Source organism: Oncorhynchus gorbuscha, linkage group LG11, assembly GCF_021184085.1.
Source record: "Oncorhynchus gorbuscha isolate QuinsamMale2020 ecotype Even-year linkage group LG11, OgorEven_v1.0, whole genome shotgun sequence".
Classification (NCBI taxonomy): Eukaryota; Metazoa; Chordata; class Actinopteri; order Salmoniformes; family Salmonidae; genus Oncorhynchus; species Oncorhynchus gorbuscha.
The window spans coordinates 48,444,290-48,471,980 of NC_060183.1; the positions used below are offsets into that span (position 1 = coordinate 48,444,290).

The 27,691-nt window shown below is 40.8% G+C and overlaps 1 protein-coding gene across 1 annotated transcript in view; it reads right to left on the minus strand.

Moving 5' to 3' along the window:
* lrrc75bb (leucine rich repeat containing 75Bb) overlaps positions 1–27,691 on the minus strand; it is a 64,072-nt gene that overhangs the window by 31,219 nt on the left and 5,162 nt on the right. Inside the window, exons 2-3 of the mRNA XM_046368170.1 lie at positions 12,678–12,806; positions 8,545–8,657 (exon numbers count right to left, since the gene is read on the minus strand). Of these exons, the coding sequence (XP_046224126.1) occupies positions 8,545–8,657; positions 12,678–12,806 (242 nt within the window). The remainder of the gene's footprint in view (positions 1–8,544; positions 8,658–12,677; positions 12,807–27,691) is intronic.

Consider the following 27,691-nt stretch of genomic DNA (forward strand, 5'->3'; position numbering starts at 1 on the left):
ATCTGTATACCTGGACTTTGTTTTAGCTTTTCCTGATTTATTAGCCATAATTTAAATATATAAACTTGCCGAAAATGCTATTGACTATGTACTGCTATGCGTAACACTCGTGGAACCGTCAAGTAGGATTTGCAATGGCGAATGAACTTATTTTACGCTAGAGTTTACAACAAAGGCTGGTCTTCGAACGTATAACCATTACATATTGCCGTTTACCCCAGCTCATTGGCTATCTTCCAAGCTAGATTTCAAGATGATCAGTGGTCATTGGGCCAAAATACAGTCAATCAACGATAGACCGGTCCTACCATTGGTGCGCAATGAGGTCATTGATTGGTGTCTTCAAATCGGTTTGTTTTGGTCAATACGTCCCGGTGAAAGAACCATCAAGTGTGGATGTGTTAATAACAACCAAAGGATTGCAATGAAACCAACCATGTCTGGATAAACGTTTGTTTAGTGTGTGTAATTACCACGAACGCTTCGTCCAAAGTTGAATGAGACTGAAATCACGACGCAAGCGGTTTACAAATGTTTCGTGTTAAGCTATAAAAATGGATGTTATCAAACAAAATGAACATTCACTGTGTAGTTAGGACACTTGGCATTGCCACCAGAGGAAGATCTTCAAAGGTAAGCGATTTATTTTATTGTTATTTCTGACGCTATTGACGCTAATGCTTGGTTGGAAAATGTTAGTAATACTTGAGTGTGCGGGCGCTGTCCTTAGAAAATCGCATGGTTTGCTTTCGCAGTAAAACCGTTTTGAAATCTGACACAGCGGCTGGAATAATAAGACGTTCATCTTTTAAATGATGTAAGATACATGTATTTACAAGAATGTTTAATATAACGAATGGTGTATTTAGAATGTTAGCGCTCTGCAGTTTAACCGGATGTTGGCCTGGTGGGACGTTAGCGTCTCACCTACCCTAGAGAGGTTATCTTCGGTCAAATGTTTCAAGTAGCCTTCCTCAAGCTTCCCACAATAAGTTGGTTGAATTGTGGCCCATTCCTCCTGACAGAGCTGGTGTAACTGAGTCAGGTTGGTTGGCATCCTTGCTCGCACACGCCTTTTCAGTTGTGCCCACAAATATTCTATAGGATTGAGGTCAGGGTTTTGTGATGACCACTCCAATACCTTGACTTTGTTGTCCTTAAGTCATCTTTGGAGGTACATCCACAGGTACACCTCCAATTGACTCAAATTATGTAAATTAGCCTATCAGAAGCTTCTAAAGCTATGACATCATTTTCTGGAATTTTCCATGCTGTTTAAAGGCACAGTCAACTTAGTGTATGTAAACTTCTGACCCACTGGAATTGTGACACAGTGAATTATAAGTGAAATGATCTGTCCGTAAACAATTGTTGGAAAAATTACTTGTGTCATGTACACAGTAGAAGTCCTAACCGACTTGCCAAAAATATAGTTTGTTAACAAGTCATTTGTGGAGTGGGTTAAAAACGAGTTGTAATGACTCCAACCGAAGTGTATGTAAACTTCCGACTTTAACTGTATGTACGTATTCTTATTCCATCCCTTTAGATCTGTGTGTATTAGGTAGTTGTTGGGGAACTGTTTGATTACTTGTTAGACCTTACTGCACTGTCGGAACTAGAAGCACAAGCATTTCACTACACTCACATTAACATTTGCTAACCATCTGTATGTGACCAATACAATTTGATTTGATTTGCTAACAGCACGACAGCCATAAAAGCACTCAACACCAGTATCTTACTCTTTTAACCATTCACCTAAAGCTAATACTGCTTTCTATTGATCTGCTTGGATAACCGTTGGCCCATGCAGCTGATAATGCTTCTGAATGAGTTTCATACGAGTGTAGTACCATATAAAATGATAAAAAAGAAGTATCAATTGGGTTAGAAGTGGAAGTAGTTTTTATTTACTGAGCATGCACACACAGCATAGAGCATTTAACTCATATCCACTGACTTCCTTTGTAACTCCAAACCCTCATCAGCTAGTACTGAGCAATGCATTTATTACTACAATTTAGTATCTACTAAATTGGCTGCAGGCAGGGCTTCTTCCTATTTTCACTGAGCTAGATTCATCATTGGATGCTGTTATTAAGACCTCAGATGACGGCGTCAGTGATTGCCTGGAAGTAAAGATAAGTAATGAAATAACATCTGCTATATGAGCGAATTCTCCTCCGATTGTGCTGGAAGAGCAATTTCAGGGTATTAAAGAATATGGAGTTGATTAATGTGAAATCCAATGCAGATGTAGAAAAGATTATAAACATGTTCAGGGGGACTCAGTCATTTATTATAAGGAGGACACTATAACATGCTATTGCGGACACTAATCAAATAGACGTTCAACTCTCCTGGGACATGATTCCAAACATTAAAGGACAAAACGTCTCTGCACCTTACACAGTGGTCTAGGACTGAGCTGACTGAAGTAATACATTTTATGCATGAGCTCTGAAACGAATACAATGGATTCTATTCCTTCTCTTCTGTGAAAATAATGACATTTTCTGTGGCTGGAAAGCATACTACTGCACATGTAATAAGTATTTTCTTTCCTATACATGAGAGAACAGATCTATAGCTGTAACCTATTTACTGTAAGACGAGGTGGGAGGAATGAAAGAAACACAGGGGTTCTAATGGGTAACCTTGTAGTGCCCCCCCCTCTCCCACCCACCCACCCTCCCTCTCTTTCTCTTCCTCTCTCTTCGCTCTCTCCCTCCCTCATCTCTCTTCTCCTCTCTCTATGACAGAAGGTTTTCCCTAGAGCCCCAGCTCAGACCGCATACTTGCTCTGTTCTCTCTGTGAGGCAACTGTTGAACAAAATGGACTCTTAAAAGAAAGAAAAAATAGAACAAAATCGATGTGAGAAAAAGGATTTTAAAATAGGACCAACCTGAGAGGGAGCGAGAGAGAAACAGAGAGAGAGAGAGTGAGAGAGAGTGAGAGGGAGTGAGAGGGAGTGAGAGAGAGGGAGCGTGAGAGAAACAGCGAGAGAGAGGGAGTGTGAGAGAGAGTGAGAGGGAGTGAGAGGGAGCGAGAGAGAGGGAGCGTGAGAGAAACAGAGAGAGAGAGAGTGAGAGGGAGTGAGAGGGAGCGAGAGAGAGGGAGCGTGAGAGAAACACAGAGAGAGAGCGTGAGAGAGAGAGAGTGAGAGATAAAGAGAGAGGGAGCGTGAGAGAGGGAGCGTGAGAGAGAGAGTGAGAGAGAGCGTGAGAGAGAGAGCGTGAGAGAGAGGGAGCGTGAGAGAAACAGAGAGAGGGAGCGTGAGAGAGGGAGCGTGAGAGAGAGAGTGAGAGAGCGTGAGAGAGAGAGCGTGAGAGAAACAGAGAGAGAGAGAGAGCTTGAGAGAAACAGAGAGAGAGAGAGAGAGTGAGAGATAAAGAGGATAACAGAGGAAGGATTACTCAAAATCATAAAGACATCAATTGAGGAAAAGCATCACTTTAAGTAAAGTATACCCATTATCAAACATCGTTAAATACCTATTATCATTGAAACAGTGAAACCATTATGAATTCTAAATGCTACTAGTATATTCACAGCACAAACTCTTTCAAAGTCTTCTGAGATGTTTCATTAAGCCTGGAAATGTACTTGAATAGAAATGGGTTGACGGCAGGGTTTCCGTTAGAAAAATGTGGCGCCGGATATTTGCCCAGCAGCATTTTCATTTACCTCAAACTTGAGAAATCTACCAGACCCATATGCATTTGGTGCGTAACCTGATTAGGGCGTTCATCCAGGGTGCTCAGAATAACAAAAATCACATTTTAATTATGGTAATTCATATGAACAGGACATACAAGTGGAGGATGCAACGATGTGCGATACTTCTAACTGAATTCTGATGTACACTTTGAAGATGTTAGAATTCCTTTCCACAATTCCTTTTCCCCAGCCAAGAAGATGAGTAATGAACAGCAAAATCACTAGCCTATGTCAATCTACTATCCCCCATAGAACAAAATCGATCTATTCTATTGGTCAGTTTGTCGAGAAAGAAATAGCCTATTCCAAACAGACTCTGAAACAGTTGTGGGACGATAGTGCCCAAATTCATACAACCAGTAGGCCTAGGTTACATATCAAATATTAAAAAGCAACAAATCTGATGCAACAGATCAGAACGTTTAGCTTAAAATGTTGCTAAACTATACTTTCTTCACATTATAGCATTATAGCTAAGCACAGTGATGCACACTGCAATGTTTGTTCCATAATGCAATTAGCGGGAAAACACAGTGCATGTGAGTGGTTTCATGTGACAGAGATATCATTTAGAAAGAGGGGAGATCTAATATGCAACAACTAGCATCTTGTTGCTAATAGGACAAGTATTCTGCCTTTGGCTACAAGACAATGAAAGAAAAGTTGATATTAAATCATTGTCCACGGATATGGTATGACTTTGGCTAGGTTACTTGAAAGCAAGGTAAGACATGCCTCATCATAAACTCAACAAAAAAAGAAACGTCCTCTCACTGTCAACTGCATTTATTTTCAGGAAACTTCACGTGTAAATATTTGTATGAACATAACAAGATTCAACAACTGAGACATAAACTGAACAAGTTCCACAGACATGTGACTAACCAAAATTCAATAATGTGTCACTGAACAAAGGGGGAGTCAAAATCAAAAGTAACAGTCAGAATCTGGTGTGGCCACCAGCTGCATTAAGTACTCCTCCTCATGGACTGCACCAGATTTGCCAGTTCTTCCTGTGAGATGTTACCCCACTCTTCCACCAAGGCACCTGCAAGTTCCCGTACATTTCTGGAGGAATGGCCCTAGCCCTCACCCTCCGATCCAACAGGTCCCAGACGTACTTAATGGGATTGAGATCCGTCGCCTATAGGCGACGTTGTTGCCGGTGATGTCTGAGGACCTTCCTTACAACAGGCCTACAAGCCTTCAGTCCAGCCTCTCTCAGCCTATTGCGGACAGTCTGGGCACTGATGGGGGGATTGTGCGTTCCTGGTGTAACTCGGGCAGTTGTTGTTGCCATCCTGTACCTGTCCCGCAGGTGTTGTTACACGTGGTCTTCCACTGCGAGGACGATCGGCTGTCTGTCCTGTCTCCCTGTAGTGCTGTCTTATGTGTCTCACAGTACAGACATTGCAATTTATTGCCCTGGCCACATCCGCAGTCCTTATGCCTCCTTGCAGCATGCCTAAGGCACGTTCACACAGATGAGCAGGGACCCTGGGCATCTTTCTTTTGGTGTTTTTCAGAGTCAGTAGAAATGCCTCTTTTAGTGTCCTAAGTTTTTATAACTGTGACCTTAATTGCCTACCGTCTGTAAGCTCTTAGTGTCTAACGACTGTTCCACAGGTGCATGTTCATTAATTGTTTATGGTTCATTGAACAAGCTTGGGAAAAAGTGTTCAAACCCTTTACAATGAAGATCTGTGAAGTTATTTGTATTTTCAAAGAATTGTCTTTGAAAGACAGGGTCCTGACAATGGGACATTTCTTTTTTTGCTGAGATTATGTATGTACGATAAGGTTTCAAACGATTCAGTATATTCAGTATATGTTTTCAAAATGCATACTGCCTCCAGTTCATTGCAAAGTGGTGTGTGAAGCGCTGATGAAGCATGCCTTCTGTTGCCTATGCATTTGCTGTTTGAGATTTTCCATTCAACGGCTCTGTATTTGCATGCTGTATGCATGTAATAAATAAGATACATAACGAATATACTGTACACGTGCCAATTTAATTCCACTAAATTATGCAAATTAACCTCTACACCAATAAGCATGACCAGTCAAATGTATTTAAAGTACATTGACTGGTATTTCCATCAATGAATAGGCTAAAAAGCATAATTTCGCAATTAGATTTTTTCTTCTTCTCCCAGACAATTGGTCGGCACCAATTTTATTTATTGGCTTTTCTATTTGTTTATCGGTCAAAATGAGGCTACTACCAGCTAACGGAACCCTGGTTGACGGGTTCCATCGCAGTATGGCTGAGGCTGTCTGGCTGGGTAGTTAGTTAGGGTTGAAGAAGTGAGGAGAGAGGCTGTCTGGCTGGGTAGTTAGTTAGGGTTGAGGCAGTGAGGAGAGAGGCTGCCTGGCTGGGTAGTTAGTTAGGGTTGAGGCAGTGAGGAGAGAGGCTGCCTGGCTGGGTAGTTAGTTAGGGTTGAGGCCGTACGGAGAGAGGCTGCCTTGCTGGATAGTTAGTTAGGGTTGAGGCAGTGAGGAGAGAGGCTGCCTGGCTGGATAGTTAGTTAGGGTTGAGGCAGTGAGGAGAGAGGCTGCCTGGCTGGGTAGTTAGTTAGGGTTGAGGCAGTGAGGAGAGAGGCTGCCTGGCTGGATAGTTAGTTAGGGTTGAGGCAGTACGGAGAGAGGCTGCCTGGCTGGATAGTTAGTTAGGGTTGAGGCAGTGAGGAGAGAGGCTGCCTGGCTGGATAGTTAGTTAGGGTTGAGGCAGTGAGGAGAGAGGCTGCCTGGCTGGATAGTTAGTTAGGGTTGAGGCAGTACGGAGAGAGGCTGCCTGGCTGGATAGTTAGTTAGGGTTGAGGCAGTGAGGAGAGAGGCTGCCTGGCTGGATAGTTAGTTAGGGTTGAGGCAGTGATGAGACAGGATGCCTGGCTGGGTAGTTAGTTAGGGTTGAGGCAGTGAGGAGAGAGGCTGTCTGGCTGGGTAGTTAGTTAGGGTTGAGGCAGTACTGAGAGACACTGCCTGGCTGGATAGTTAGTTAGGGTTGAGGCAGTGAGGAGAGAGGCTGCCTGGCTGGATAGTTAGTTAGGGTTGAGGCAGTGAGGAGAGAGGCTGCCTGGCTAGATAGTTAGTTAGTGTTGAGGCAGTACGGAGAGAGGCTGCCTGGCTGGATAGTTAGTTAGGGTTGAGGCAGTACGGAGAGAGGCTGCCTGGCTGGATAGTTAGTTAGGGTTGAGGTAGTGAGGAGAGAGGCTGCCTGGCTGGATAGTTAGTTAGGGTTGAGGCAGTACGGAGGGAGGCTGCCTGTCTGGATAGTTAGTTAGGGTTGAGGCAGTGAGGAGAGAGGCTGCCTGGCTGGATAGTTAGTTAGGGTTGAGGCAGTGAGGAGAGAGGCTGCCTGGCTGGATAGTTAGTTGGGGTTGAGGCAGTGAGGAGAGAGGCTGCCTGGCTGGATAGTTAGTTAGGGTTGAGGCAGTATGGAGAGAGGCTGCCTGGCTGGATAGTTAGTTAGGGTTGAGGCAGTGAGGAGAGGCTGCCTGGCTGGATAGTTAGTTAGGGTTGAGGCAGTGAGAAGAGAGGCTGCCTGGCTGGATAGTTAGTTAGGGTTGAGGCAGTGAGAAGAGAGGCTGTCTGGTAAGAGGTTTGAGGCAATGAGGAGAGAGGCTGCCTGGCTGGATAGTTAGTTAGGGTTGAGGCAGTGAGGAGAGAGGCTGCCTGGCTGGATAGTTAGTTAGGGTTGAGGCAGTGAGGAGAGAGGCTGCCTGGCTGGATAGTTCGTTAGGGTTGAGGCAGTGAGAAGAGAGGCTGTCTGGTAAGAGGGTTGAAGCAATGAGAAGAAGAACGGTTTACAGCAAGGAGCCTGCTGCCAGAGCAGAGTCTGCTAATGAACACAGTGGGAGAGCCAGCCTCGTTATTGTTGACACATCTTTTGAAACGTTGCAACAAGGAGACGGGCTAGGAGGTTCGACTGGGGCTGTCAAACATCTCACAAACGAGTTTAATTGCTCAGGGAGATAGAAACACATGAAGAACATTAGATTGTTTCCTTCCTTCTTCCCCTCAAATGCACCTGCTTGGCAATTAGAGCTGGAGAGCATTTGCAGTTCTGTCTATTCTTTACACAGCATTTTTCGAGCTGAATCTGTCTGATGTTTTATTTCATTAAAACATTTCTGTTATTCATTATGATTGATTTGTTCATTTATTTCTGGGTGAGATAAGTCTACAGCACCATGGCAGTTGTCAAGCTGTGCAGTGAGGCGACTGTACACTCCCCAAGAAACTGAAACTGACCAAGTGAACATGATATCCTGCCCCCAATAATAGGCTACTACACAGGTCTATATTACAGGACCCCAATACAATAACTTATTAGACTTTGTGGCAGCTAGTGCTGCTGTATAATTACCTAACACGAGGCTCTCCAAACGTGTTCCTGGAGAGCTACCATCCTCCAGGTTTTCACTCCCAACCCTAATTTAGGGCACTTGCTTCTACAAATTAGCTGGTTGATAAGCTGAGTCAGGTTCATTACAAGTGGGGTTAGAATGAAAACGTACAGAAGGGTAGCTCTCCAGGTACAGGGTTGGAGAGCCCTGATCTAGCACATTAAATCCTAGCAGGTATTGTACAGTAAAGCGCCTTAGCCCAATGTCAGGAGTGACTTATCTCTGACACACACTGAACACGAGACTGTCTTGTTTTAGAGATGCTAGTGAGTTTTGAAGGTTCTAGGGCATGCGCACCGTATCACTGCTCTGATGTCAGTTTGCTGTTAGCTGTTTATTCGTTTGCGTTGGTGTTATGGCAGTAGCTGTCCCGGTGTGTGGATGTGCAAGCAGGCAGACGGACGGACTCACCAGGCCTGCGACTTCCTCCTGGGCACGCTCTGTCTCATCCACTTGGAGTGAGGGGTCAGGTGGAATATCAGCTGTCTGCAGATCTTGTCGGACGACTTCAGGGTGTCCTTCTCCTGTAATACACACATATACAAAAACACACAAACCCACACACTTTAATCTCTTCTGCTGGCGGCTACAGCTGAAAAAAGGCCTCAAAAGGTTTCAAAGGGCTTAAAAAGTGTCTGGCATTCAAATAGAGGAATAATCAAATGATTGCTCTATTTGACTTTCTGAAGTGAATTAATGTAACGAAAACATGCTTATTTTCCTTTCCGACATCATGAACAACTGAATTTGACCCCTTTGTTGAGAATTGGTTGAATATCCCAGGTGATGTACATTGTATAGGTAAAAGTACATAACTTTACTAAATCATATCCAATCGAATGACCGTATCCATATTATACAGTGCTGAATATCTTGCAAGAGATTGAAAACTCTTAGGAATGTGTTTACAACAAATGCACCTGTTGTTCTGATTTCAAGGTAGTCTTAACCACATGTAGCACAACAGGTAAACTTGTGACTCCATAGAATGAATTTATACATTTAGAAGCCAAAGGCAGAACACCTTGGATACACATATTTCAATGGACCATTGTATCACTTACGGCCTTGTAACCCCTATTATGACACATTGAGCTGTGGAGAGGAGGCTGTTTACTTTGTTCCTAGAATGTTGGTTTAAAAGGTAGTTATTTATAATTGTCTGATCCCCTTCACTTATCACTCTACAAACAATCCAACCTTTTGACTGCTTTCACCAAATGATCTCAAGGCTCTTCTCATTTGTCCATCCAACATGGTTGCCTCGAGCATTTTATACATAAAAATATGCTTTAGCATCTCTGTCAGTCTCCCTCTCTTCTCCTCCTTGGTCTCGCTCCAGCTCTTTCTCCCTTGCTTTTTCTCCTCCCCCCCCCTCTCTCTCTCTCTCGCTCTCCCTTCCTCTGTCAAAGACTTTAAACGGATTGGGTTGAGCAGAGCAGGGTAAATCTAATTAATGGTACAACACAACAACAAGAAAGAGGCAATGCAGCAAAAGAGAAGAAAGACAGGGGCAATTTACCTCAGGCGATTAACCATTCCCACTCCTCCCACTCTGTGTGGCACAAAACATGCCTCATACACTTCAAACCTTCCAGCGTTTCGTTTCAGGCAATGAAACGACAGTGAGAACACCATTACAGTATTTGTTATGTTAAATCTTGGTGGGAAAGGGGTTAACTGAATGGAAGTAGTCGTAGACAAGCTATTGACTCTAATCTGGACATAACATGTTCTTCTTTTTGATGTGAATTCGGGCAATGTCAACATGGCATCTGTTTAACATTGTTCAAAACATGTTTTTCACTCAAATTTAAACACGATTCTGAATATTCATAGACTTAGATGACCACAAGGCTCTTGAGTTAGATATAGAGTTCTATATACAGTTCTATATACAGTTTTATAGCTGAATGCACAACAATAGTAATGAAGCAGTCAAACGTGTTGATGAGTTGTTGTTTTTGCATTTGATTGTCAATCCCTTGAAGCATAGAGGTGAAGGAGGAAGAACCGTGACTGGACCTGCAGCTGAGGCCCTGAGGCACAGCAGACCAACTCACTAAATCCCTGTCACATTTCACCACCCCCTAGGCATACCACGTCATTTCAAGATAATTATGTCATTTTTTTGGTCGAGACGTTCATCAATGAGACTACAACATATATACTCCCACTCAAAAAGACAGCCAAAAGTTTGTTGAATTTCCAGTGTGTTGTCACTATGCAGTCAACCATCTAAAAGCACAACCAAATTCCAATGGATAAACAATGTCAGATTTCTGGTTTAGTGGTCACCCACATATCTATCACTGCACTTTCAACCATTTAAAAGCACAGAAAAGTTCAAATCAGATATTTGTTTATTTATACAACAGCTTAATGTGTTATCACTGTGCTTCTAATAGCAGAACCAAATGACCTGGATTGCAGTTGAGATTACATGTGATCAATGCCGTTCGAAATTCTGTGCAGATTATTACAGCAATTGTGAAGCTCTCCTCTGACCTACGATGACCTATGCATGCTGTCCTGAACATGCATAGATGATTACATAAGAAGAAATGTATAGTAATCTCAAAATGTGACCATGGATGTGTTACTTATTTTAAGGTTGAATGTTACATTAGTTTGTAGTTTGTCTTAACTTTAGGCCATTTACTGTATTTGCAAAAGTAATATGCAAAAGTAATATGCAAAAGTAATATGCAAAAGTAATATGCAAAAGTAATATTGAATTGTGTTTGGTTGACAACGCAACATTTCAACATCATGTCTCCATCTCAACCAAAAATCCAAGTTAAAGAATTGGAATAAATCTAACGAAATCAAACTTTAAATGCACTTTAAATCAAGTTGGATTTGAATTACTCCAACGTATCAATTATGAATTTGTAGACAAACTGGAATTAAAGCTATAATAAGTCAGTGGAACAGATGGAACAATCCAAGCAGAAGATACATCTCCTTCAAATGTTGATATTTGGTTGCGTTGACAACCAAACACAATTCAATATCACTGAAAATCATAACATTTGAAATCAGGGGTTTAAACCCTAGGTTTATTGTATTGTTTTTGTTGTTGTTGAATTCTGGGTTGAATTGAAACAATAGCTGTTGATGACTTTGCAAATGCTATATAGGCATTATATGTTCTTCTCTTTGATGTGAAAAGTATACTGTAGAATTCTCACAAACGCTTCAGGAAACCAAACCAGGGTATCAAATGTCATATGTGAAAACGCAGTATGATCACATTTCATTTGACCTGGGTAATTCCCTGGATGGGAGGCCAAAGGGTAGCTGTAGATAGATCAATTCTCCAGCACGAGGTGCTGCTGAGCTTCTTCTTTTTTCCTTCTGATTATGGATTTAATGTTGAACATCTCACGTTGTTTTAAAGGTACAAATGTAACATATTTTATTTGTCTATGTTAAAATTTGGTTACCATGATGACACATAGATTCCATGTCATTATACGTTGACAAATTACGTTGCATCAACGTTGATTCAACCAATTTGTTCCCAGTAGGAAGCCAGGCGGTCACAGCGGATAACACCCCTGCCAACCCCTCATGACCCACTCACCCCTCCCAAAAAAACTAAAATCCAATACACACCACCCTAGGTATGCTGCGTTTATTGAAAGATCTGATTTCAAAGTAGCCTTTTTTCAAAAGTACTTTTCATAAACTGTTAAAGAGAAGAAGTGCTTAAAAGTTCAACTTTTCTATCTACTGTATTTCACAATGTGTTGCTAGATCTCTCTGGGCACCAGTTTAAACAAGATGAGCCTGTTAGCTGGGCACAGCTGTCTGTCTTTGTTATTATTGGAAAGTGTGCCCCTTCGCTGCATATTCCCATAGGAAGACATTTATTGGGAAAAGAGCTTATCAAAAGATGCCTGGTACATCTTTAAAGCAAGGGAAAGGTCAACCACATCAATCTGAGAGATTCAAGCTCCCAGTTAATTCATTTAGACTAGAAGATGATGAAAAAGTATTTTAGGAAGGAGCAAACACTTTTGGCCGAAAACTCTATATGAGCTACTGTCTGCTTAATTTTTTTCTTGGCAGTAAAGTCATTATTTTAGATCAATTGTACACTATTACCTATTGTCATGCAAGTGAATACTGAAGGAAGAAAAAGTAAGCAACAGAAGATACTGTGTTGTAAGTTGTGTACGTTGTTGAAATGACACCACACTGTGACTGACCTACTTCTGGCCATTAGTTATAAATAGGTGCCGATGTCTCGGGCACCCCAAGAGTGAACACGTGCACACACACAGGCATCATCGTTTAGAGACTAATCATAACGACTGTATGGATACTGGCATCAGTTGGAAGGCTAGAACCAAACCAAGTAGCCTAGGAGTCACATTTCAAAAAGACTGACCGTCATGTACATGCTCTTGAATTGACCCTTGCAGCTGTGGATTCCTAAACGTTCTATTGTCTGTGCCTGATCTCATTTGATGTTCCCTGACAACAGCACGGCTGAGGAGGTCGAGATCAACAGCCAGACGGTACGATGGGCTTACCCTCTTTGGGCACTGCATGTCTTTGGCCAGGCTGAGCAGGAGCTCATGGGAGATTGGATCCACCAGGTTGAGAAAGGCTGCATTCTTATAGAGGATATCATTAAGGGATGTTCCCTGGAGTCCCAAATCCTGTGGGAACACAGAGAAGGAGAGAAGAATCAATCATCTGTGTTTTCTTTCAATCATTCCAAAGTCCAACAGAGCGTGAATTTCAATATTTTTTAAAGTGAAAGTCATGAATCGTTAGGCATGAAACTGACGTGACGTGGACTGCTTAATGGTAGCAGAATGTATTTACATAATAATTTCATCATCCACTTGCCTCATGATGTTCACTTTTCAAGCCGAGAGGATTTTACAGTAAGAGTGTCACATGGGACAAGGCACAGGGAGGGCTGGGATGTGGCATGAGGGGTATGTGGGGTTAAAGCAGGACAATTTCTCCCAAAATAACATTCCAACAGATACATAACAACTAAAGTGATGTGCTGTACCGTCATTCACCCGAAAGCCCTGGGTCTTTACACATACAACACTGAACACACTCCAGTTATCTAAGAACAACCTCTAAAAAACCTCTAAAAACACCATGCAGGCACTTAGAGAGAAATGGTTCAAGTCTACAGACCTCCAGTTCGTCACCGTCTTCTCTGGAATTCAAATGGCAGGCGGGTGTGATGTGCAGACTGGTTTAATAAAAATGAGGAATGAGAAAACATCCCCAGAGGTTGTTCTTACTAGTATAATTTGCAGGGTGGCTGCTATTTGCAGTGACAGTGTAAATATATTGAGGCAAAGGAATCTGCAACTTCCGGTAATGCTCTGAGGGCTGCTGGTGGTGAGGGATGTCATCTCGGAGCCCGAGTTTGAGATGTAACGCTTTGAGACACATCAAAGGGTCTTCGACGTAGCCCTCACCCACCTGCCCTACCCGAGGAGGATGACATCAACCAAACAGACACAGCAAGTCCTGAAACAAATTAGCTGAAACCACAGGCAATATGTGAAGGAGAGGCTCAAAAACAAAACCCCACCACAATGAAAGGTTAAGGCGGAGTAGAGCAGAGGACAAAAATGAAATTTGGAAAATATTTCTCCTCCTCTTGCTTATAACTTGGTTTGCTAATGTGTTCAGCGTCAAATATGGGGGCTATATAATATCAAGAAAAATTATACTAAATATTATTTTCTCCTCTTCTGTTCTACAGTACGTGCAAAGCTGCTGTAAATCTGTTTACTTGCTGGACATGCAACGTGAGATAGTATCAGGCGAGGGCTTAGTGCTATACATGTAAGCTGCTGTAAAGAGGCTGTATAGGAGGAGGCTGGGGACTCTATGCTATGTTAAGCAGAACCTACAGTCTGACAGGCCAAACACTGAAGGCTACAGTGAAATCTCTGAGGCAAATTCCCACCAGCACTTTCTCCTCCTCCTCCAGCTTTCTGGCTGATTTATTACACTTGAGCTCTCTGGGATTCCCTGACTCCGGTCCATTCTCCAGTGCTCCCTTTATGACAGGGAAACATACCCCAAGAAAATACAGTAAACAAGTCCCAAACAACAACAGCATAGAGATAGGCCTATATAGTCGATCATTTTCAAATTAGTATGTTGAAAATGTGTTCAATCATCAAGTAGGTCAACTATGACCAATTTTGTGTAATATTGGAAGAAACCCAGCAGTCATCAGCCTTGAAGAAAATGGCATGGTTCTAAATCTATTACGGTAGGTATGTTTTTTTCTCTGGGTGCACAGTAAACAACATTGTGTGATGTCTGCATGGGTTAATCTGACAGAATAACTGACATGCCACTGCGTCTCTCATGTTCCACCATCTCTGTGTGAAGGGTGTTTCATTTTGTCACTGACAGTGTGTCTGCGTCGCCGTCTCTGCATGAAAGTTGTCTTCAGATCACTCCACAAAGCCTGTTCCGTAGGCTGCCTGCATATCTAATATGATTGCTGTCTTTTCAACCAAGAATTGAGTGCTGAGAGTTTGGAATTTGAGAACACCCATCCCACATCCACAGCTCATTAGGAACCTATTAAAACGTATTGCATAGAGCCCCACAACCAGTCCCGGAGTCTGTTGCCTGCTTTGAGTTTTCTTTGACAATTTGACAAGTGGGATTATTAAACATAATAATCCTCTAAAATTGCTCACATCTAACACTTGCCTTTCAAAAACTATGAATAAAAGGGAATAAAAACATAAACACTGTGACACTTTCTGTGTTCTGAAAGAGTACATTTTCATACACCCAAGTCTTTAATTGTGGATGAATGGCAGAAGGCTACCAAATAATTAGAGCAAGGAATTTAATGTAACTGATTGTGGTGCAACATAGAAGAGGGCAAGAGGCGTAATCTCCACACCAGTCCAATTTGGCCTCTATATGAGAGATGTATAATGTAGATGTTTAATATCCAGTGCATTCGGAAAGTAGTCAGAAGCCTTGACTTTTTCCACATTTTGTTACTTACAGCCTTATTTTTAAATGTTTTCAATTATATTTTCTATCTCATCAATTGACACACAATACCCCATAATGACAAAGCTAAAACAGGTTTTTAGAAATGTTATCAAAATAATAATAAAAACAACAACTGAAATATCTCATTTGTGACTCATTTCAGGAAACGAGGCACGTCACGACTTGTCACGCCCTGACCTTAGTTATCTTTGTTTTCTTTATTATTTTGGTTAGGTCAGGGTGTGACGAGGGTGGTATGTGTGTTTTTCCTTGTCTAGGGTTTTTGTAATTCTATTGGGTTTTGGTATGTCTAGGTATTTGTAGGTCTATGGTGGCCTGAATTTGTTCCCAATCAGACAGCTGTTTATCGTTGTCTCTGATTGGGGATCCTATTTAGGTTGCCATTTGCCATTTTGGTTTTGTGGGTTATTGTCTATGTGTAGCTATTGTCTATGTGTAGCATGTCAGCACTTGGTTTATCATAGAGTTTTGTTGTTGTTTTGTTAGTTTGTTTAAGTGTTCTTTGTTAATTAAAGAAGAATGTATTCTTATCACACTGCGCCTTGGTCTCATCGTTACGACGAACGTGACATGAATTCACAGAAGCACCATTTCAACGTAAACTTTTTTTTTAAATGTAAAATTAGTTTTTTGGCAGAAATGCCTTCTGGAACATATGAACTATCATGTTCCTTAATAACAAACTTGTATGCCATCTGTAAATACGAGAACAAAAAGGTTAAATTAAGAACCTAGATGGATTAGCTACAGAAAAAGACAGCAGCCTTCCCGTTAGCCATGATTGGCTGAGATAATGAGTGGGCTGGACATGCGAGAGATGAGTTTGGATTGGTCTGCCATGTAGCACGCTCCTCTCTACAACACTGCTGGCCAGTATGTGTAAGTGATCCTTTTTAACACTGCTTTTTTGAACAATCTCACGTAGTACAACTGCATAAGTGTTGCTCTTCACTTTCTGGAGGACTGAGTTTTGAAAGAGTATGATAGCTATGAAAATTATGGCGTTGTCTGCATATTTGCAATCAAGAGTCGAAAAGAGAACACACCGAAGGCTGTTGTATAAAACACCTGTCTCCAGATTACATCTTCAAACTAAGGGCTACCATGACATCCGTAAGTGAGAAGTGTCCATTCATGCATACGGGTAAGATAGTGTAGCTAGCTACATTTTCAGATATTACACATTTCTAATTTCGTCAGAAAGTTGTTTTAATTTCAAGTTAAAGTGTACTGTTAGCTACCTAGCTAATGTTAGCTGGCTGGCTAGCTATCTAATGTTACGTGTAAGATCTGTGTAGTAATAGTAGTTGTATCTCAGAGCCACTTGCATTGTTAGTTATAGCCTAATGTTAGCTAGCTAACATTGAACCCGGTTGGTTATCTACCTGCAGATTCATGCAGACATTATGAGTTGGGATTATGGTTCACTGTTTAGCTAGCTAGCTACATGTCTAAACAAAAGACTCCGCTATGCTAGTAACTATTTCAATAGAATGTTTATGATGTCACTGCGACAACTGTCGATTGCTGTAGCTGGTCAATTCTTGCTATCTACTCCGATTTCAGAGCACTCTGATCTGATTGTGCCAGAGCACAGAATAACTGACACATTTACGAACGCTCAACACCCGTTGAATATGGCCGGTGTCAGTAAACGTTGGAAAAAAGCGCAATGAAATTGTTGCCAGCAGCACAGTTGCAATCACCAACACTCTGAATAACATAAAAATAGCCAAAGCAGCTCTGCTAATGCGAGTAAAATGGTGAGCTGTTTTCTCATTTGTGTCTGGAAATAGGTAGCAAACTAGCCAACGTTAGCTTGACTGCTGTTAGATCAGAATGCTCGGATCAACCTTACTCCTAGGCCAGAGTGTCCAGTGTGTGCTCTGAACGCTCTGAGAGAAAAACACACTGAATTTAGGAACAGACAATCTGACATCGCTCTGAGTTTACGAAAGGCCAGAGCACACTCTGGCACTCCAGGTCAAATTTACAAACGGTGTGTATATACGTAGTATAAACCAGCCTTTAGTCTTGAAATCTTTGGTTGTTTAGTACATAGCCTCACATGTGAATCCTTAAAGAGATGGGTGGGGCTAAAGCTTAAGAGGGTGTGAACGATGCTGAATGGGTGTAGACAAAGAGCTCTCCAGTAGGTACCAAAAGAACCATGTTCTTAAAAGAGAGGTTACAAATGTGTCAACTTTCAAAGCAGAATTACTTTCCAATTGTTCCTCAACTGTAGTGTATGATATACAGTATGTAAATAAGGTATTTCTGTATTTTTATTTGTAATAAATGTGCAAACTTTAAAAAATAAAAAAAACTTTTCACTTTGTCATTATGGGGTATTGTGTGTAGATTGATGATGAGAAAACGTAATTCATAAAATTTTAGAATACGGCTGTAAGATAATAAAATGTGGAAAAAGTCAAGGCGTCTGAATAATTTCCGAATTACCTGTACATATGTATAATACATTATTGGTAGGTATGTCATGTATTGTATTGTCATGTCTTGTCCCTGTGCTTTCTCTTCTCTTCGTTTCCCCCTGCTGGTCTTATTAGGTTTCTTTCTCTCTCTCTATTCCTCTCTCTCTCTATCGTTCCTTTCCTGCTCCCAGCTGTTCCTCTTTCTCCTAACGACCTCATTTACTCTTTCACACCTGTCCCCTATTTTGCCCTCTGATTAAGTCTCTACTTCTATCTCTGTTTCTGCTTCTGTCCTTGTCGGATTCTTGTTTGCCGTTTGCTGTATCCTTGTTCCGTTCTGTTGTATTCTGCCTCGTCTTCAGATACTGCGTGTGAGCAGGTGTCTCTATCCTCTACGGCCCGCGCCTACCCGGAGGGACCTGCAGTCTGTTGCCGCAAGCCCTGCAACTCTCCCCAACTAAGAGGATTTATGTTTTCCCTGTTTGGACATTTCCTGTTAAGGATTGAGGATTATGTTTTCTCTGTTTGGACTTTAATAAACTCAGTTTCTGTTAAGTCGCTTTTGGGTCCTCACTCACCTGCATAACAAGGTAGCCTATTCCTTAACATCGAACTATCAGGAGAAGTGGCACCTCACATTACGTTTCAAACAACGGTGACTCACTAATCCTCTCAAACACAACTGAGGTAGTAAATGAACTATTAAGTCTCATTCCAATGGTCATTTTACCTGGCCTTTTATAACCTCAGGGGCACTTTAGTATTTGCTTCCTGCATCACTGGGGTGGCAGTGTAGCCTAGTGGTTAGAGTGTTGGACTACTAACCGGAAGGTTGCAAGTTCAAACCCCTGAGCTGACAAGGTACAAATCTGTCGTTCTGCCTCTGTTCCTGGGCTGTCATTGAAAATAAGAATGTGTTCTTAACTGACTTGCCTGGTTAAATAAAGGTAAAATAAATAAAAAATCACTAAACATGTTCTGTGTTAATGCTTTTAATCTTAATGCCTGCTTGCTGATTCCTTGTTTATGAACATAGAGAAAAGTCCAAAGTAATTAACAATAATAGCCCAGAAGAGAGATTGGAGATGGAGATAAGAGTCCGGTCTCATTGATTCCTCTGTGCATCTCCTCTGTGTAATCACTTCCTGTGCTGTGCTCTGAAGGAGACATCAAGTATGCTCCAATATCATCCACCATCTCAAGTAGATTAAAACCTTATTAAACCCAGGCAATCCCGAAGTGAAAAACCTGAAATTCATTACTTTCATTTATCTGCTTGCTCTGCCCTCATTTAGCCTCACATTGAAGTGTTTTACCATTTTATTTTCTAGACAACCAGGGCTAAAAGTAGAACACAAACCAATTTGACATAAACAGTTGCATTCATGAGTTTTATTAACAAACGTAAATCTAAAAATAAGGTCTGCCAAGCAAAAACCTGATAGAAAATAAATGTATAAGAATGCTGTAAGTACAGAAATGGTTGGATAAGTTGGATATTTATTTCCAACTACTCAGTGACAACTGTGTGGAGTTTGTGATAGCAACTATGTGAACGTATTACAGTATTGTTACAGTGGGACTACATGTGTGTTTGATTACTCACCTTCCGGGTGTGATGTTGGCCCCCTTATCTGGTTGATGAAACAATAATGGTGTGTGCTCGCATTAGCTCTGATCACGGTCTATCTGTGATAACACGTGATACTAGTGCAAGACGTTCTGTACCAACGCATCTGTCAGTAAACCAACATTATTCGAGAACCTTATATCTGTTGTTGTGTCACTCTACACCTCCTGTCCTGAGTTTTTCTCACTACCTTCTCACTAACAGGACACCACTAGCCGCCTAGCTAGCTTGCTATGGCTAGGCTAGCATTCCATAGGAGCAGTATAGAGAGATAAATAACATCTACAGTGCCCCTAATATATATATATATATATATATATATATATATATATACAGTACCAGTCAAAGGTTTGGAGACACCTACTCATTCAAGGGTTTTTTCTTTATTTTTACTATTTTCTACATGGTAGAATAATAGTGAATACATCAAAAGATGAAAGAACACATATTGAATCAGATAGTAACCAAAAAAGTGTTAAACACATTTTTCAAAGCAGCCACCCTTTACCTTGATGACAGCTTTGCACACTTTCTCTCAACCAGTTTCATGAGAAATGTTTGGGTCATTGTCCTGTTGAAAAACAAATGATAGTCCCACTAAGCGCAAACCAGATGGGATGGCGTATTGCTGTGGTAGCCAAGCTGGTTAAGTGTGCCTTGAATTCTAAATAAATCACAGACAGTGTCACGAGCAAAGCATCCACACACCATTACACCTCCTCCTCCATGTTTCACGTTGGGAAACACACATGCGGAGATCATCTGTTCACCTACTCTGCATCTCACAAAGACAAGGCGTTTGCAACCAAAAATCTCAAATATTGGACTCATCAGACCAAACGATTGATTTCCACCGGTCTAATGTCCATTGCTCCTGTTTCTTGGCCCAAGCAAATCTCTTCTTCTTATTGGTGTCCTTTAGTAGTGGTTTCTTTGCAGCAATTCAACCATGAAGGCCTGATTCACGCAGTCTCCTCTGAACTAGAGGTCGACCGATTAATCGGAATGGCCGATTAATTAGGGCCGATTTCAAGTTTTCATAACAATCGGAAATCGGTATTTTTGGCCGAATTTGATTTATTATTGTTATTTTTTTACACCTTTATTTAACTAGGCAAGTCAGTTAAGAACACATACTTATTTTCAATGACGGCCTAGGAACGGTAGGTTAACTGCCTTGTTCAGGGGCAGATCCACAGATTTTTTTACCTTGTCTGCTCGGGGATTCAATCTTGCAACCAGTTAACTAGTCCAACGCTCTAACCACAAGCCTCACATTGCACTCCATGAGGAGCCCGCCTGTTACGTGAATGCAGTAAGAAGCCAAGGTAAGTTGCTAGCTAGCATTAAACGTATCTTGTAAAAAACAATCAATCAATCATAATCACTAGTTAACTACACATGGTTGATGATATTACTAGTTTATCTAGCATGTCCTGCATTGCATATAATCGATGCAATGCGCATTCGCGGAAAAAGGACTGTAGTTGCTCCAACGTGTACCTAACCATAAACATCAATGCTTTTCTTAAAATCAATAAACAAGTATATATTTTTAAACCTGCATATTTAGTTAATATTGCCTGCCAACATAAATTTCTTTTAACTAGGTAAATTGTGTCACTTCCCTTGCAACAGAGTCAGGGTATATGCAGCAGTTTGGGCCGCCTGGCTCGTTGTGAACTGTGTGAAGACTATTTCTTCCTAACAAAGACAGCCAACTTCGCCAATAGGGGATGATTTAGGCTCTGATCAGGCCCTACACCCAAACAAGGGCACTGCGTTCATCCACCTCTGGCCTGCTCGCCTCCCTACCACTGAGGAAGTACAGCTCCCGCTCAGCCCAGTCAAAACTGTTCGCTGCCCTGGCCCCCCAATGGTGGAACAAACTCCCTCACGACGCCAGGACAGCGGAGTCAATCACCACCTTCCGGAGACACCTGAAACCCCACCTCTTTAAGGAATACCTAGGATAGGATAAGTAATCCCTCTCACCCCCCCCCCTTAAGATTTAGATGCACTATTGTAAAGTGACTGTTCCACTGGATGTCATAAGGTGAATGCACCAATTTGTAAGTCGCTCTGGATAAGAGCGTCTGCTAAATGACTTAAATGTAATGTAAATGATTTAACAAAAGCGCATATGCGAAAAAAGCCCGTATCGTTGAACGACTGTACCTAACCATAAACATCAATGCCTTTCTTAAAATCAATACACAGAAGTATATATTTCTAAACCTGCATATTTAGCTAAAAGACATCCAGGTTAGCAGGCAATATTAACCAGGTGAAATTGCGTCACTTCTCTTGCGTTCATTGCACGCAAAGACAGGGTATATGCAACAGTTTGGGCCGCCTGGCTCATTGCGAACTAATTTGCCAGAATTTTACATAATTATGACATAACATTGAAGGTTGTACAATGTAACAGCAATATTTAGACTTAGGGATGCCACCCGTTAGATAAAATACGGAACAGTTCCGTATTTCACTGAAAGAATAAACGTTTTGCTTTCAGAATTATAGTTTCTGGATTTGACCATATTAATGACCTAAAGCCTAATTTCTCTGTGTTATGTTGTTATAATTAAGTCTATGATTTGATATTTGATAGAGCAGTCTGACTGAGCGATGGTAGGCAGCAGCAGGCTCGTAAGCATTCATTCAAACAGCACTTTCATGTGTTTCAATGTGCTACAAGCACTGAGCTGTTTGTGACTTCAAGCCTATCAACTCCCGAGATTAGGCTGGTGTAACCGATGTGAAATGGCAAGCTAGTTAGCGGGTGCGTGCTAATAGCGTTTCAAACATCCCTCGCTCTGAGACTTGGAGTAGTTGTTCCCCTTCCACAGATTTTGTGGAGCGATGGGTAACGATGCTTCGAGGGTGGCTGTTGTCGATGTGTTCCTGGTTCGAGTCCAGGTAGGGGCAAGGAGAGGGAAGGAACCTATACTGTTACACTGGCAATACTAAAGTGCCTATAAGGTATTCCAATAGTCAAAGGTATATGAAATACAAATGGTATAGAGAGACATAGTCCTATGAGTACTATATTAACTACAACCTAAAACCTCTTACCTTGGAATATTGAAGACTCATGTTAAAAGGAACCAGCAGCTTTCATATGTTCTCATGTTCTGAGCAAGAAACTGAAACGTTAGCTTTCTTACATGGCACATATTGCACTCTTACTTTCTTCTCCAAAACTTTGTTTTTGCATTATTTAAACCAAATTGAACATGTTTCATTATTTATTTGAGGCTAAATTGATTTTTATTGATGTATTATATTAAGTTCAAATAAGTGTGCTCATTCAGTATTGTTGTAATCGTCATTATTACAAATAAATACAAATCGGCCGATTAATCGGTATTGGCTTTTTCTTTGGTCCTCCAATAATCGGTATTGGCATTGAAAAATCATAGTCGGTCGACCTCTACTTTGAACAGTTGATGTTGAGATGTGTCTATTACTTGAACTCTGTGAAGCATTTATTTGGGCTTCAATCTGAGGTGCAGGTAACTCTAATGAACTTATCTCCTGCAGCAGAGGTAACTCTGGGTCTTCCTTTCCTGTGGCGGTCCTCATAAAGGGCCAGTTTCATCATTGCGCTTGATGGTTTTTGCAACTGCACTTGAAGAAACTTGCAAAGTTATTGACATTTTCCACATTGACTGACCTTCATGTCTTAAAGTAATGAGGGATTGTAATATAATAATAATAATAATATATGCCATTTAGCAGACGCTTTTATCCAAAGCAACTTACAGTCATGTGTGCTTACATTTTACGTATGGGTGGTCCCGGGAATCGAACCCACTACCCTGGCGTTACAAGCGCCATGCTCTACCAACTGAGCTACAGATTGTCATTTGTCTTTTACCAAATACGACTATCTTCTGTATACCACTCCTACCTTGTCACAACACAACTGATTGACTCAAACACATTAAAAAGGAAAGAAATTCCATAAATTAACTTTTAACAAGGCACACCTGTTAAAACTTCTTACGGATCAAATTCCGTTAACGGGATCGATTTGACAACAGCCAGTGAAATTGCGAGGGCGCCAAATTCAAACAGAAATCTCATAATTAAAATTCCTCAAACGTACAAGTATTATACACCATTTTAAAGAAACTTCTTGTTAATCCAACCAGTGTCCGATTTCAAAAAGGCTTTACAGCGAAAGCATAACATGCGATTACGTTAGGTCAGCGCCTAGTCACAAAAAAAACATACAGCCATTTTCCAGCCAAAGAAAGGAGTAAAAAAAAGCAGAAACAGAAATAAAATTAATCATTAACCTTTGATGATCTTCATCAGATGGCACTCATAGGACTTCATGTTACACAATACATGTGTGTTTTGTTCGATAAAGTTCATATTTATATCCAAAAATCTCAGTTTACATTGGCGCGTTATGTTCAGTAATGTTTTGCCTCCAAAACATTCTGTGAATTTGCAGAGAGCCACATAAATTACAGAAATACTAATCATAAACTTTGATGAAAGATACAAGTGTTATACATAGGATTAAAGATAAACTTTTCCTTAATGCAATCGCTGTGTCAGATTTCAAAAAAGCTTTATGGCGAAAGCACACCATGCGATAATCTGAGTACAGCGCTCAGCTGTAAGCCATACAGATACCCGCCAAGTTGTGGAGTCAACAAAAGTCAGAAATAGCTTTATAAATGATGATCTTCATCGGAATGCACTCCCAGGAAACCCAGTTCCACAATAAATGTTTGTTTTGTTCGATAAAGTCAGTCTTTATGCCCAAATACCTCCTTTTTGTTTGCGTGTTTAGTTCACTAATCCAAATGCACAAAGCGCGGGCACGAAGTCCAGATGAAAAGTTTTAAAAAGTTCCATTAAAGTTCGTAGAAACATGTCAAACGATGTATTTAATCAATCTTTAGGATGTTTTTATCATAAATTTTCAATAATATTCCAACCGGACAATTCCTTTGTCAATAGAAAGGGAAAGAGAATGACCGTCGCGCTCACGCGCGAGACACAACTAATGGCTTTCAGGCTGAGCACTTGTTGAAACAGCTCTTATTCGCTCCCCTTTCACAATAGAAGCCTGACACAACTTTCTAAATACTGTTGACATCTACTGGAAGCCTTAGGAAGTGCAATCTGATCCCATTTACACTGGATATTGGATAGGCAATCACTTGAAAAACTACAAACCTCAGATTTCCCACCTCCTGGTTGGATTTTTCTCAGGTTTTCTCATGCCATATGAGTTCTGTTACACTCACAGACATCATTCAATCAGTTTTAGAAAATTCAGAGTGTAATATGCATATCCTAGCTTCTGGGTCTGAGTAGCAGGCAGTTTACTCTGGGCAACCTTTTCATTCGGATGTGAAAATACTCCCCCTATCCCAAAGAAGTTGAGAGTTAATCAAAGTTTATTCAAGGTGACTACCTCATGAAGCTGGTTGAGAGAATGCCAAGAGTTTGCAAAGCTATCATCAAGGCAAAGGCTTGCTACTTCGAGGAACCTCAAATATAAAATATATTTTGATTTGTTTAACTCTTTTTTTGCTTACTACATGATTCCATATCTGTTATTTCATAGTTTTGATGTCTTCACTATTATTCTACAATGTAGAAAATAATAAAAATAAAGAAAACACCTTGAATGAGTAGGTGTCAACTTTTCACTGGTACTGTACATAAAGCATGACGGTATGATAGACACTATGTCATGGGATGTTCAAAGATCTTCTATGTAAAAGAATCCTTACCTTCTAACGACCATTGTGCGGCTTGTGAGCGTCATAGAGCAAGACAGATGTGCGTGTTTTGTGAGAATCTCAGCTTTAGATTTTCACAAAACACGCTAGTCAGTCTTGCTCTATGACGCTCACAAGTCACACGAGTCGTTAGAAGGTAAGGGTTATTTTACATAGATCATTGGACATCCTCCCTTGTCTCACAAATAACGCCCCTGTTATTAATCGCACACGCTAATGGTTGGTATCCGCGGAAGCAAAAGAAATAGACAAATCCAATGCAAAAAAGCAGCAGTTTATAGCTCAAACATTTAATATTTAAAAGGAGTTTGAATCACTAAAACACGCAGGCATGGGACTCAAAGTGTTAACTCCAAATCCAGCCTTCCCTGAAAGAAAAAACAGCTTTTCCACTCATTGAGGAAAAACAGCAGAGCTACAAGAACTACTGTGTTGTTAAAGTGGATCAGTGTGAGTTGATATAGGTTTCATTCCCACCTGACTGGACCAGTGTTTTTATCTAGTGGGCGGTTTTCTTATAAAGTTGCATTGATGTGTTCATTAAAATGATCTATCATCGGATCAAAGGTGTAATGGGTCGACACAGCAAGTGGGAAGAGACTAACTGTCTATCTATGTTGTGCAGAATAGATATAGAGATGTCAAACGTTCAGCCTGCTGCACAATCACTATGGAAGCTATAGTCTAGAGTGCCCTGTTAAATTGTGGTTAGGAGCATTCTTAAACTCTCTCCATGTTAAAGTAGTAAGAAATAGATGTAAAACTGTGAGTGTGATTAATCTTAAATCTAAATATTGAATTATTTTGACATACGTTAAAACAATGTATTAGGCTAAATTCCCCATGGTAGACAGAACGTCTTAGTACAATCACCACACAAAAATGACAGGAAAAACACATAATTTTTTACCTCAGATTGGTGGTGTTAGTATAAAAGTTTCTAATCATCACAATCTTACAAAAACAAATCAATGTATTTGGTTTAGTACCAGTGTTTCTATCTGTAGTGGGACTTTAAGGCCATAGTGGCAAGAAAAAATTATGTATAAATATCTCTGGCCTCACATGAATTTGCAGATTTGAGGGTTAAGCTATCATTTAAATGAAAGCCAACCCCTGTCGCTATTTAGAAACCAATGTGAGGTGTTGATTCCCTTGAAATTGTTCAGTCAAAAAGTGAGTGTTGTGATACCTTATTCGTATTGGCTGTCTGCCGTAAAAAAAAATTCTCACAGAGATATGAGTTAATAAATGGCTGCAACAGGCTCTCATTTATCTGCTGGTATATGTAGTATACCCAAGTCCATTGAGTTTTGCCTGTTAGAAGAGCGCAAGCGGTACATATCTACACAGTTTTTGTTTTACCAGTTTCATTGATTTCAATACAAATATTGATGTTTGTGATTAATATGCACACGTTATTGATTACAGTAGAACAAGCTAATCAATTCCAGTCTAGAGTGGCCCCTGGTAAAAATTGGTGGTGAAAGCAGTTTACAAGGTACTAATTTACAAGTGTGATGTGTGTAGGGTCATTTTCCTTGTCTTCAACACATCACAGTTTATTTCAACATATTGATTTTGATTTTGGACATCTAAAACCAGTGTTTTGACACTGGGCTATACATGTAATATTCATGAAAACAGGAAGCAGCCACAGTATCAAGTTAAACTTATGTTTTAGAAATATAAAATATTATTTTAAGATAATAACTACTTAATTAGGTATAAACTACTGAATGAGCAAAAAAAAGCGTGCTATAATGTATTGATTGTCATGATATACAGTGTACCGTATGTGAAATCGTGATAATATGTTTGCCCTGCCTAATAGATACATAGTATTCTTCAGATAAGGACATATACTGTATGGCAGTACAGTACTATTTGTCTCCTCTGTGGTATGTTAATGATGGGAGGGAGTCTTCTCAACAGGAGTTGTCTTGATCTCTGAACTTTAAGAGGCTTTCCTGTAAGATCAATATAAGTGGTTACCCAAGCGCAATAAAACCCACAGCAAGGCCCAGATTCATTAATTACAGACACTGATTTTAAATACCCACTGTTAGTTGTGTGACGAATCTGTGAAAAGTAAAGACTTGACAAGAGAAGATGGAGCTGAGCATGTTTTAATTAATGTAACTTCAGTGCTACAGGGAAGCAGATCAGTGCAAGTGTAGCACATGTAGATGTGTGAAACTCAGCCTGAAGTGTCTCGCTGACTGGTAAGATGCTTTAGGAGGGCGGTCTCGTGTGCTAGCAAGGCAGAGGTCCAAGGTTTGAGCCTCAGTGTGAGCTGAATCAGGAGGATGTGGTACTGGCTAAGCAAGAAGTGGTGCCGTGATCCGGATTTACAGTTACACTCAGCTCAACGCTGGGGTCACTGTTGAGTAAGTTTGAGGGGTGAATGTAGCGCAGGGGGTGTGTGTAAATGATTCATCCTGAAGTGTCAGTGTGACGTCATTTAGACAAGGTTATGCTTTTTGCTGGTGCTAAGGTTTGATGTGTGGCACGTGGCTCAGATATAGTTAATTAATTTGTGCAATAGACATGACCCATTCTGCATGGAAACACAATCAGGGGTTGGAACCAAAACTTTCCAATCGTAGCGTTCTGAACAGAACCACAATTTTTCCGTACCGTTCCACTGTTCCGACCAGCAAAATAAAGTGCTGAACTGG